Source organism: Temnothorax nylanderi, unplaced genomic scaffold, assembly GCF_030848795.1.
Source record: "Temnothorax nylanderi isolate EJ_2023f unplaced genomic scaffold, tnyl_v1.0 TNYL_tig0039_pilon, whole genome shotgun sequence".
In the NCBI taxonomy this organism is placed as follows: domain Eukaryota; kingdom Metazoa; phylum Arthropoda; class Insecta; order Hymenoptera; family Formicidae; genus Temnothorax; species Temnothorax nylanderi.
Window position 1 is genome coordinate 1,091,574 of NW_027249101.1, and position 13,740 is coordinate 1,105,313.

The window sequence follows — 13,740 nt, forward strand, 5'->3', positions numbered from 1 at the left end:
ATAACTGACTTAGAAAACCAGGGTGCCGAGAAAGATTGCGCCTTTTCGGCGTCTATAAGCCCTGCACGTGAGAATCCACGTGTTAATTGTTCTTAGCACCCTTAACTCCTGCCCGTAAGCTGTCTGATTTTCTCTTCTTGATATCTCTCTCAGGAAATATAACAATCACAACTTTTTCACAAATAACTTAATAAATCTAATTTAATATTATAATTTAAATAGCAAATTAACTTTGTTTTTTATACTTAAAATCAAGTAATTGAATCTTTAGCTAAGTAAAAGCAATGCAAAGAAATTTACAATTGTAATGAAATTACTAACAGATGTGCTCACTTATGGTACTTCTTTTTATAATTCGATATAACAGAAAAATAGTATATTTATTAGTTTTTGATGACAAAACTAATCAAAACTTTTTAACGATTTTATGATAATTACATAATTATTAGAGAACCGCTCAAAAATTTTCCTAATTTAATAATTAGTTATTCAACTGTTTTTATATTGTTCTCCCTATGTATTGTTTATTTTATTGGATCAATAACGATGGTTGAATAGATTTGAATGTTGAATCGAGTTACAAATCAAGAGTTTATTCCCTGAATATTATTATCTGCTTTATTAACTTTTCTGATTGTTAGTAATTACATATTGTTACCATAAATCGCGCTGCATCTTTTCCGCGAACTTTGTCTTTAATTTGATTCGCTTTCAAATTCTAGTCATCCACCGTTGTTAGATTCGACGAGAGAGAACTGACCACACGGATTCACGCACGCTTTCAGTCTTGAGCCGAGTCCTATACTCTAATCTGAGTTTCTTCATTTGCTTTCTAATTCCTCTAACTAGTACAGTTGAACGCACGAGATGAATATCTACCCTCGTTTCTCTGTCTCTATTAAACGAGATCATAGCCTGAGCCTGAATTAGAGACATATATATATACACACACACATACATACACATTATGTTAATTCGAATCCTTACGCAACGCCCAATTATATGATTTGTGGTCGGACTTGTTTGCCTGAGAAAAAAGAAACACAGAATGTTTAGATCACTTGCACACGCACTGCACCTGGTCTTGAGAGCACATATCAAGTAAAACACGATGTGTTCACGTTGCTCGGCACGCTTGCACACGAGCGAGGAGACAACAATATTTTATTATTGCGCTGTAAAAGCAATATGTGTATTTTTGAAATTTTTGAAAGGAAAAATTTGTGAAATAGAAAATGATAAATAAAAGCATAAAATAAATAAAATGTATAAAATGATAAAATCAATAAAATTATGTATTATGTATTTGTATTTTATTTGAAAATATGTTGCCCGTCAGTATCTGGTGATTGGAATAATTGACGGGAATAATTAACAATATTTTGTGACTTACAGTTTTTGTTTTATCTATAACGTATGATGTTTCACTTTGAAGTCACAAAATGAATTATATTTTAATCTCTCTCAGATATATATATAGTAAATAATACATTCATTTATTTATTACCATAATATAATACAATGCAAATTAATCAGCACGATACTTTGATTGTAATTGATTGTCTTCTCGTTCGACATAGCGGCGGCTGATACGATGTATGTGTATGTGTATACATATACATATAGGGTGTCCACCCGCACTTCTCACACACGTGCAAAACTGCGTGTCGCATGCTGGCTGCCGTCAAGACACAAATCGACCGATATTAGAAAATGAACGAAACAGCAATATTAGATATCTGCTGAATGTGTGTGTGTGTGTTTTACAGCGACAAGAAACACACTCTGCACGGGACGTTCGCACGTTTCATCCTCTCCTTCTTCCTCCACAAAGAAAAGGAAGATTGCAAAGAGATCTGAGCACTTCGAAAAGTGTTCATAATTCCTGACGATCCCTTCATTAATTGAACTGCACTCTTTTCGTTCCGGAAATCCATTCACTTTAAGTGTTTTTGTTTCATTGTTTCTTTTACATATCTTCCGATCGTTTCTCTCTTTCTCTTTTTCCTACTTTTTGTTTGTCACAATCTTTATCGGTTTTTCGACTAGTTTCTTCAGACACTGACTCCCACCTACGGTCCACAACTCCGTAGGAAATGATGGCAGAAAGAGGATCAACAACGTTATTTTTAATAATAAGCTTACATTTTAACGCTTGTATTAATGTAACGATTCGAAATTTAACTTAGATTTTATTTTGTCTCAGATTTCTCACAAGTAAAACGTATATATTTTATATTCGTGTACGTTTAAAGTCTCTTTTTTTATCACTTAAATTTTTACAAGATGTAACACGAAAAGAAACTATCGCGAAACTTCTTGTGTGTTACGTTAAATAATTTTTTTCTTCTTGTCGTTGCGTCCGACGGAGTCCGTCATTCAGAAAGTTCCCGATATACAATCCATTGATCCAGAAGACCAGTCGATCATCAGTTTACGTCAGTACACGCCTGATATATCTCTCATAGCACCGTTAACAGATCGATTAGAGAGATATACATTGCGAAGTGCAGGTAATGGTACTGGTTATATCCACGTACACATGGTTGACATACGCAATCACACTCGTCGAAAGACGAATTGATATCGCAGGAATGTAAGAGAGCAAACGTTTTCATTTTTAATGTACACGCATACCGATTAGGCTCACATATAAATGGTACACATATAAATTTTTACGACGATAGGAAAATGTCCCCCCCTCTCGGCCCCCTACATTTTATACGAATAGACGTACATCACTCGTACGTTTTTACATATATGTAATTTTTCATATATTTCTCGCACTTTATCTTACACGCCGTACGTATGTACGACTAAACTGTGTACCAATTCGTGACACCCGAAGAGCTGACACGTAACATAAACCCGCGAATCATTCTCGAGCATAACGATTTATTTGGAATTTTATTATACACTTTTTTATTCTTACCTCGAGAAGCTTTATTCACTTGATGTTATTTGACATGATTCTGGTATTTGATGCAATTTCTACAGCGCTATGCAAATAAAACAGTATGAAGGGGTTGATAATGCTTTAGCAGGTTAATTCCACGCGAAATGTTAAGATTATTTTGTTCAAAGCGTTTATCGTGTTAAATGTGTAAATATTATGTGCAGTTAAAATTCTTTTCTCTTATGTATAATTACTTTTTGTATAAAATTATTCGCGTTTTTAAGCACATAATTGCATATTGATTTCATTAGCGGTTTTAACCGTGATATTAAATTTATAATCACCAGGAGAAACAACTAAATAAATTTTATTTAATATATTTAATTGCACAAATTGCAATTCCGAATTGCACAGTATATTTCGTTCTGTTTTCAAGGCAATTTTTCATCCTGCTGGTGTGATCACCCCGTTTTACGGTATATATTGCGCAGCACAGAATGTTCATGTATCGGTGCACAGAATATCGTGGAAAAAAAGAAACAGAGCCGCTTCTTCCTTCCTCATCCACGGTGATCGAAGGAGGGAAGAGGGTCGTGTCGAAAGAAAGCAAAAGAGAAAGAAGGTCTCGTCTACGCGAGACACGCGATTTTAGGCTTGTACGTACGTACGTATGTCTGTCTGTTCGGCCGTGTGTTTGTCAGTGTATGCATTGCAGTTCCATCAGCAAACCGAAACGTACAAGAACACGCTGAAGTACATGAACATGTGCTTTACGGGGATGTTCACTGTCGAGTGCATACTGAAGATCGCAGCATTCGGCGTGAAGGTAGGCTCCACATACCGCACAACATCCCACTCTAATCGAGCTCTCAGTATATTCCGAATAAAGCGAGATTTAATTCGAAACTCTCGCCAAGTCGAGTCGTGCGAAAGGCGGCTCTCCTCGTGACCGTTCCCCGGAATCGGAAGGCCTGAAGAAATTCACCGAATCTCTTCGCCGCCGCGCTGTCGAAATAATTGACAGTCGTATCGCGCAACATAAACGTATTGTCGAGATAATTAATAAAACATTGAAATAATTTCAATGTTGAACGTATTTTGAGTACGTATATAACATTAATTTCTTAATAAAACAATATCAGAATGCTGTAACAATTTTAGTGAAAAGGGGAGGAAAGTTGCGAGAGAGCCACTTTTCGCGTCGCCCGGTAAGTGCCGCTTATTAGAAGGTAATTAGAAGCGGTTCTTCGCGAGTACCGATGTAGCAATACGACAATATCGGGACACTTTCGGTACTCCGGAGATATCCGTACATATACTCTCTATCTCGCGCGTGTATATCTCTACAAGTATATAGAGTATACTATTTAGTGAACTTTCTGTGCGCAGGGCTGAACAAGCGCTAGATGCTGTCGGAGTAGTTGTAGCGTTTCCATTTCTCAATATACCTTCGTACGAATATATAGATATGTATCTCGATAGAACTAGAATTGTATTTTTTTTTTCGATGGTGCCCCACTGTGCAAGGATATAGCTGCAAGATTTAGATAGAAATTGTATTTTTTTTTATTACTCGTACTCTTGTTCTGAACTTGGGATTGTATCAACAGATAAACTCTACAAGTACTTTAGTATGCAAAAAAAAATGCTCAGCTCTGTACACGTAATCGAGCTTCAGGGCAATCTGGGAAGACTTGAAGTGTAAATGCATTTTAAGGCACTTGAACGCCTCTATTCTCACTTCCGAATCTAAGTCTGAATATGTTTCTTAATGATTCGATGCTAAATGGGAAAATACAACATTTTCATCGGTGTTTCCAAGCCGTATGTGTTTTTTTGGGTCATATTATTCATTTAGTGAATTTTATATTTTTTTATTTACTATGGCTATCTGAGGCCTTGACTTTCAAAAGAAAATTTTTGGTGGCTCTTTAATATGGAGATAATAATCAGGCACAATCAATATAATTGAATCAAAGTTTTACAAAAACAAAATAAAAAGACAAATAAATTAATTGGATATAAAATGTATTTATCACAAATGTATTTATACGTTAAATGCTATAAGCAGAAACAATGCAAATCTTCCCAGAAGTCCCCTACATTCATAATCACACTGAACACGATGATAGGATTAAATTATTAATTGTAAATTTAAAATTGCATTTTTTATTTTTGTTTATTTTTTTATGATATTAACTTATTCTTCTTTTATCCCGTTATCACAATAAGCCAATTACACTGACTTTATACAAGATGCTGAAAAAATTCGCACTACGATCGGATATTTGCAAAATATCGATGTCTATCGATTGTTTGCACACATTTATACGCGCGCGCACGCGCATACACACACAACCAAAACACACACACACACACACACACACACACACACACACACACACACACATGCACACAGATATTCGATCGTAGTATTAAATATTTTCAAATGAGTTTCCGCGAAAATTTAATGTTCTGTGTTATTTTTATTACAATTACGCTTTATATCTGATGAAAGATGTGTAATAAGGCTCATAATTTACTGATAAATGCGCTCTTAGAGTTCTAATTAACATGTAGTTTACACTAACACACGAAGTACAAAATTACACTTACAAATATACAGACATTCAAAGATTCATACATCACAAACCTTCATATGGCACTCATAGATACTCAAACATGACTAATTGAGAACATAACTCTCACTTACAATCGGGTTATTTTCAGTTTCGTCTGCCTTCTCTTGCTCTTTCTGTCTATCTATTTCTTCTTTTTATTATTATTTCTCTCTCTCTCTCTCTCTCTCTCTCTCTCTCTCTCTCTTTTTCTTTCTGTCTATATTTCTTCTTTTCATACTCTATCTTCTGTGTATTCTGTTTTCTTGTTCGTCATTTCGATTTTTCGAAATACTTTCAAACCGAGAACGGGCGGGAAATTAATCCAAGAGGAAGTCTTGAATGTCGAGGAAAGATGTACATAAAAAAAGCGTCGTTATTTTGACATCCCTTGCATGCCTTGCCCGTCTTGCCTGCATTCGCACGTGATCACTTGCACGAGCTGATATGTTTTTGATCCTCGCATGTGTACATCACAATTATTATGATTGCGTATTGTTGGGTTGGGAATGACTATAACGGCGATGACAATAACGACAACGACGATAATGATGATAATGACGATAATGATGATGATAATGATGATTATGTGATGATGATAATGATAACGATGAAAACGATGATTTATGGTGATCGCAACAAAACTAAAGCCGCAAAAGCGCTCCTCGCTCCTATTTGACGCACGCATGTCATTGTGTTGTGGGAAAACGCATTAACTTCTGTCTCACACATGCACACACTCAGCACACACGGAGTTGAACATCGTATTCAACGTACACACACACCGATCGAGACTTACGTATCATACGTATGACAAGTGTCTCTTGAAAAATCACCCTGTGAGAGATTGGTTAGACTTGCTTGGTAACTTGGCAGGGAGAAGAGATGCCTTCTTATTAAAAATAAATAAATAAAAAAAATAAGAGATCAGATTTGGTTAGTTTGATTAGAAATAATTTTATGAAACGGTTATATAATGGATAATTGCATTAAAGCAATCTGTAAAATAATCTTATACATAAATGTGTATTTGTAATATCTTTGGATGTACTTTGATATACAATATAATCTTTATGTCTCTGTTATTTACGGTATAATAATGTAATATAATATATGATGCAAAGGCAATGCAACTTGACGATCTACAAGATAGCAGTTAAAGTTGATGGGAAAATTTATCTTTCCCTACAAAGTTTTACATTTTGGGGATTTACAATTAAAATACGAACCTTTAATTCGGAAGTTTTAAGGAAAAGATTTAAAAAAAAATACAAAGATGAAAACTATAATTACGAATTATATAGAACACGGTCTTACACACCGTGATATAGAACTACAACAATAATAAACAAACATTTCTCGGTTAAGTAACGTTTATCTTGTGGACGAAAAAAAAATATCTTTTCTTCAATTTAGTAGCAATGTTCAACTCGGACGAGAAAAATAGATGGAGGGAGCAATCGAATACAGAGACTAATTTAAAAAAAAAAGGACGAAGGGATATACGTATAGATATATATGCAGGGCGCACAAAGAAATATTAGAGAGTCTGGGTTGTGTTACGTTTGTGTGTTGGGTGTATCATGTTTTGTAGTATCACGAAGCGCCGCCAGTTTTATTGGACTTCTTGACCGTCGTGAACATGGTCGTCACTTTCCTTTTCCTCATTGAGTGCATCCTTAAACTCGTCGCCTTCGGATGCAAGGTATAAACAAGCCTCTTAAATCACTCTAATTCCATCTCACTCTCACTCGACTCACACTGCAAATGTTTATCACTTGTAATTCTCATCGAGACCAACATCACTCACCGGTCGTCATTGATTCTCTGTGATGTTACCGGTCGGAGGATTCTCCGTGAAGAAAGTGGGGATCCTAAAAACTGGCGAGAGGAACAGAAGGGAACACGTCGAGACATCGCGAAACTGTTTAGCGCGAAAATGAAAAGTACCTTTAAAGTACCTTTAAGTAGACTCTTAAGTAGACTTATCAAGATTTAAAGTAAACTTGTGTGTGATATACGAAATTTCTACTAGTATTTTGAATGGGTATTAAGAGGTAGCAATTGCCAGAAAACAGGACACTTAAAAAAAATTATTATATCAATGAATTTCCTTAATTCGAATGTTAGAAATCTAGGTATCAAATTTTAACATTAGTAAATATAAGGAATTAATAGAACTATTATTAAACGGCTTAATTAAACAAAAAAACTCTAAATAACTCTAATTAAGCTTCTAAAGGATAAGTAGATATTAAAATCTTGATTTCTTTGATTAATTATAAAACGACTAGCTGGTTACCCGGGCTTCGCCCCGGAGGATATATGTAATAAAACACGCAAATAGTCTCTCTCTCTCTCTCTCTCTCTCTCTCTCTCTCTCTCTCTCTCTCTCTCTCTCTCTCTCTCTCTCTCTCTCTCTCTCTCTCTCTCTCTCTCTCCCTCTCTCTCTCTCCCTCTCTCTCTCTCTCTCTCTCTCTCTCTCTCTCTCTCTCTCTCTCTCTCTCTCTCTCTCTCTCTCTCTCTCTCTCTCTCTCTCTCTCTCTCTCTCTCTCTCTCTCTCTCTCTCTCTCTCTCTCTCTCTCTCTCTCTCTCTCTCTCTCTCTCTCTCTCTCTCTCTCTCTCTCTCTCTCTCTCTCTCTCTCTCTCTCTCTCTCTCTCTCCCTCTCCCTCTCCCTCCCTCTCCCTCTCTCTCTCTCTCTCTCTCCCTCTCTCCCTCTCTCTCTCTCTCTCTCCCCCCTCTCTCTCTCTCCCCCCTCTCTTTCTCTCTCTCTAAAATGCTATAAATTGAAAAATATTACTTTTTTATCTACTGAAGTTCAATTCCGTCGTATACAATTCTTTGAGATTCACTCAATTATTTCCTAAAAAATTGGAAAAATTTCGTAACCGATTTCCAAAAAGATACCGGTTTTCAAAAAAGATCGGTAACGAAAAATTATATACTTTATAGCACTTCCCGGGAAATTCAACCCCTACTTTATGTACAATTCTTTGAGATTCGGTCATTCGGAACCGGTTTCCAAAAAGATCGGTAACAAAAAATAGTACACTTTATAGCACTCCCCAGGAAATTCTACCCCTACTTCATGTATAATTCTTTGAGATTCAATCAATTATTTCCCGAAAAATTGGAAAAATTATAAAAACCGGTTTCTAAAAAGATCGATAACAAAAACTGTACACATGTGATCTATAATTCTTTGAGATTCGGTCAATTATTTCCCGAAAAATTAGAAAAATTAGAAAAACCGGTTTCCAGAAAATCGGTAACAAAAAACTATACACATAGTGGCACTCCCCGGAAAATTCTACCCCTATTTCATATACTTTTGGTAAAAATTCGGTTCAGGGGTTTGGGCTGGGCGTTGATGAGTCAGTCAGTCAGTCAGTCAGTCAGGATATCTTCCTTTATATTATAGATTGTTTTTTAAATTTTTATACAATAATTATTAAAAACTAGTACTGCAAATCAAATAGTTTAAACAAAAGCAGCGATTAATTACATTTTCACTGAGGAAAAATCGTCAGAAAATCGAAAAATGAACTATTTGATGCGAACTTTATACAAGAAATTTATAGAAATTGGATAATTAATTTAATATTGCTTTTTTTAACATACTGCGTAATATCCAACTGACAACTCCTATTTTCTGGCGAAAGTAGAAAAATGTTGAATATCAAGTTCGCGTGTCTCTATCTCTCTTACTCTCTCTCTCTCTCTCTCTCTAGTTTGCTTGCTATTACCGGCATGTTCCCGTAGATACTTTTCTAGAAGAGATCCTCTCACTTATAGCCGATCATCGATCACCAAAGCGTGTGATTTGGTTAAACGCTTTAAAAGAAATTTTTGCGAGCAGATGTCTTCGTCTTCATGGATCTGAAATTCTGCAAGTCTTCATAAATTCTACAAGTATTTATACATTGTTCCATCGTAATTGTACAAACAATGAAAAGACTAAAACTTACAATGAAAATCATGTAGAAATATCTTTTATTAATCATTTAGTTAGATAAATTATATTAAATTCATTATATATTAAAATGCAAGAGCTCACATTTTGTAAAATAAACAACTGTTACTTTTGATAATTACTGCAGTAGTTTGCTACATTTTAAAATAATATAAAATTATTAATCGTCACAAAAGATTAAACAGAAGTAATTTGAAACTATTTTACGACGAAGAGATCTGATCAACGATCGTTACAACATTCAGGAGCACCATTCAGAAAGGCACACGTTACAGAATTTCAATCTAATAAGTATTACGTTCATAATAGGAGTGCTCACGAACACGGACACGCACACAACACACGTACACAGGCACTCTTACACAAAATAAATAGCGTACATTCAGAAGAAGCAGTTTGTGTTATACTTTTTTTGTATTTCGAAGTCGAACTCGTAGTTTCTTCTCTAGTGGTAGCTAAGCAAACATCTCACAGACACTCGAGCTACTCCCAAGTTCGTTCAGTAGATTACTGAACATGTTAATAATTACTTGCTTGCTATTGATATCTATTATTATACAAATCAAGACACGACGAGGGATAAGAAGATTATAAAAGAATCAAACAGACAGCAATAGATCATTCGTCGATGAAGCATTAGTTTGCATACGTTATTTCTTTTATACTTAAATGATTTTTTATTAGAATAAGCGACAGAAAGGTAAGAAATCTTAAATATATCAACGCAGAAATCTTAAATATACGTAATGTGATTTAAAAAATATTCTTATGAAAAATATCACAAAATGATTTTCTGAAAGAAATTATATTTGACTATATCTTCTATATAGATTTTCGTTCATATTCACGAAGTGGAGGCATGAAATCTAATTAGAGCGATACTTCTTGAATACATAATTTTATATCAGAAATTAAGAAACATCTGTTTTATTCATCGACTACATATTCCTTTTTTAAATTGCGCATTCGAATCTTTTTTCTTGGCAATTCTTTTTTATTCTTACTCTTCATGGTGTCTTGATTCTGATTCTGATTGCTCGTGTACAGAATCGTATACCGATAATTATTTGAGTTTTGATCTGCATCTGTTGCGATGGAAAACGTGTCGGAGCTGTTTAGCGAGCTTTGGGGTAGTAGAAATGAATACTCAATCGAGACGATGAGACCACTTTGCTAATCAATTTTTTCAACTGTTCCCGCGAGCAGAACTTCTTCAAGGACGCCTGGAACACCTTCGACTTCATCACGGTGATCGGCAGCATCGTGGACGCTCTCGTGATCGAGTTCGGGGTACGTAGAGCACCGGAAAGTAGCAGAAAAGAGAGTATAAGTGTGTTAATTAGCTATTAAAACCCGTAATAGAAATCTTCCAGGTATATGCACATGTAATCGGGAATCTCTCAGGAAACCCGAGGCTAGGCTGTGATTATGATTGCTTGCTCCGATGAGAAGTTATTCCGATGAAGTCGCGCCAAATGTCAGGATCTTGCATGTTGACGCAAATAAAAGTGATCATAGTGTGGACGAGCTAGATGAGATGTTTTACGTTTTGGTACATTTGTGTATGCCAAATATAACATAATTGTATAAAATTTTTATAGAAAAAAAAAACATTTCGATCACATTTATAACGAACGTTTAATTATCAAGATTAAAACGTAGAATTATATTTTAAGATTTGAAGAAAATAATGTTATACATTTATCGCAGGATAAAAGGGTGTTTTAATTTTGGCAAGAGAAAATTGAATATCGTGCCACCGCGATTGTTTCAACATGCTAGATTAATTCCCATCGAGACGAATTTGTCGGAATGCGCTTTTCGTCGGAACACGCATTTATGATAATGGCCCTTAATCGTCGCGGCAGTGTTGCTTGATGTGTACCTTTATCTTTTCGTTTAACCCTTTTGCTGCTTACTTAGATTCGCCGTGCAAAACCCGTGTGACGAGCTAGCAGGTAAATTACGACAACCGAAGTACTTTTGTATTACCTTTTAGCTTCGTGCTGCATTCATACGCTACATACATACATCACACTGTACATCGCTACATTTGCACAGTATACATTTACGCAGTTAATATATAGTAAAACAGCTGTACATACATACAGATGTACATGTATACATAAACATGAACATGTTCCCGATACAAATCCTGTCCGTTCTTCGTATTAGGAACATTTCTTTCTATATCTGTGATATCTGATATTCTGTGACTTAGATTGACGAATGTCAGTTGTAGTTTGGAAGAAGGAAAGGAGCAAATACCGTGTAGGGTATTGCCGTAAGATTCCTTCCAAATCACATAGTGATGTTATTTCGATTCCACTGATGTAGCGATTACAATCTAGCCGATAATATGTGTAGGATATGAATAATATTGATTTGCAAATCTCAAAGAAATATCCAGTAAAAAGTTTGTGTCGAAATCTGTATATTTGCTGCCTGCCGCTTGCAGAATATTTTTCATAAAGATATGTCTTAGAAGTACAGAATAGAATTATCGTGAAGTGAGTATTGGTCCTGATATCAAAGTGAGCTGCTTACGAAGCTACTCATCGCCAATGTTGATTGCCAGTCGTTAGTATTTCTGCTCTTATTGTATAAAATGCCAAGAGTTGAACGATCAAAAACTCAATATTGGGGATGGAATAATCTCGCAATCTCACATATTTCTGTAATAGGACCAGTTAAGGGACGTGATCAGACTGTTCACTGGTAGCCAGCTAGAAAAGAAGGTATAAAATTACTATCTAATTTTTACGTTGACGACATAAGTCGAAGGAAGTTATGACGTTGCAAGTACAGAATTAATATTAAATACCGCAACTCTAAATTTAGTTTCTCTGCGTAGAAATCCATAATAAATTTTTCTTTGTGACTCCTTTTCGAAAAGCTGCAATTATGATTTCAAATATAGATATCTTTATATGTTATTATTGTCACATATAACAATATTACATATTAGCAACAATTGTGGTAAAATGGTGATGATAATCAACATAATTTTATTTCCGATTATTTGCAAAAAGACAACTGGGTTTCTGTACAAAGCCGCGAAAATCGCGGTCGATAAATAGCGCTGGAAGCGAGCGCGCGCTTCCGATCGCTTGACGCAACGCTAGCACGCTCGCGCCCGCCACGTGAGCGCGCCGCAAGCTTGAGCCTACCACGGCGCTCGCTACCGCGGCCGCGGCGCCCAATTACGAGCACTCGCTGCTTAAAAGCCGTAATTTGGCGAACGCTCATTCGCGCAACTCGTCTCTGGTTTTCTAGAAGGTTCATTAAAGTAATACCCATCCCTGTACGAGGTACCTTCTGGAAGGTCAGAGACAATAAAAGAACTAACGGAGCGACGATCGTCGCAGTCGTTCGCTAGAGTCGGCTAGAGTTTCCGCAGCCGCTTCTCAAAGTCAAACTCCTGTAATTGATTAATTAAGTGATTGTAAAATTAGTTGTGTTAAAGTCTTTATTAACGTGATTCGCACCTTCTGAACTTAATATCTACCGATCTTACTCCATTCCAAGCGAATTTATTCTACTGGTAAATTCGAGAACAGTTTCAGAAATAGTATTTTCTTTTTCTCGAGGCCCTTCCTAAAAGTCATTTTTTAGGTCAATATGTTTTTATCCCGTTTATTTATCCTGTGCATGTACTTTTCAGAATACATCAACTATTCGTATTACACTAACAGTCTCGAACATTTTACAACACTGAATATCACAAATTCAGATAGTCGTTATACACTGTAGTTACATTACCAGACAATATTTTAAAGGCATATGGATGCGGTGTCTAATCTATTTCGATCTCGACTTATTAATCGTCTTCGTTTAGATTAAGAATCTTCGACGCAACAATCGGACGTTCAATTGTTACAGCAAAAGGGTTAACATAATAACGAATTCATTACGTAATTGCGTTACAATAATTAAAAACAGTTCAATTATTATAGTAAAACATAATTCTTCATTAATGTATGCAATTAAACTTGAGAATCGTCAACGCATTAATTTAGAACTAATCCATTTAAACTTGTATTAATATACAAATTAATTAATTAATTAAATCACACGAACGCATTAATTTGGAACTAATCTACTTATACTTGTATTGATATAAAAATTAAATTCGTATAAAGACAAGAATGATTTTTAATAAGGAAAAAGAAGAAAACCACTAATTTAATCTACTGAAATATAACAGAAATACAATTAGTTGCTTGTTAAAAAAATATCCTATTTATTTTTA

At 35.3% G+C, this 13,740-nt stretch overlaps 1 protein-coding gene across 17 annotated transcripts in view; it reads left to right on the forward strand.

The window, feature by feature from the left end:
• Cac (calcium voltage-gated channel subunit cacophony) overlaps nucleotides 1-13,740 on the forward strand; it is a 179,929-nt gene that overhangs the window by 137,488 nt on the left and 28,701 nt on the right. For 15 of the 17 annotated variants that reach the window (XM_071704211.1, XM_071704198.1, XM_071704213.1 and 12 more), the window contains exons 19-20: nucleotides 3,612-3,722; nucleotides 10,695-10,778. In XM_071704211.1, the coding sequence (XP_071560312.1) occupies nucleotides 3,612-3,722; nucleotides 10,695-10,778 (195 nt within the window). Of the gene's footprint in view, nucleotides 1-3,611; nucleotides 3,723-7,108; nucleotides 7,220-10,694; nucleotides 10,779-13,740 lie in introns of all 17 variants that reach the window. The other 2 variants (XM_071704214.1, XM_071704199.1) reach the window with 1 other exon arrangement.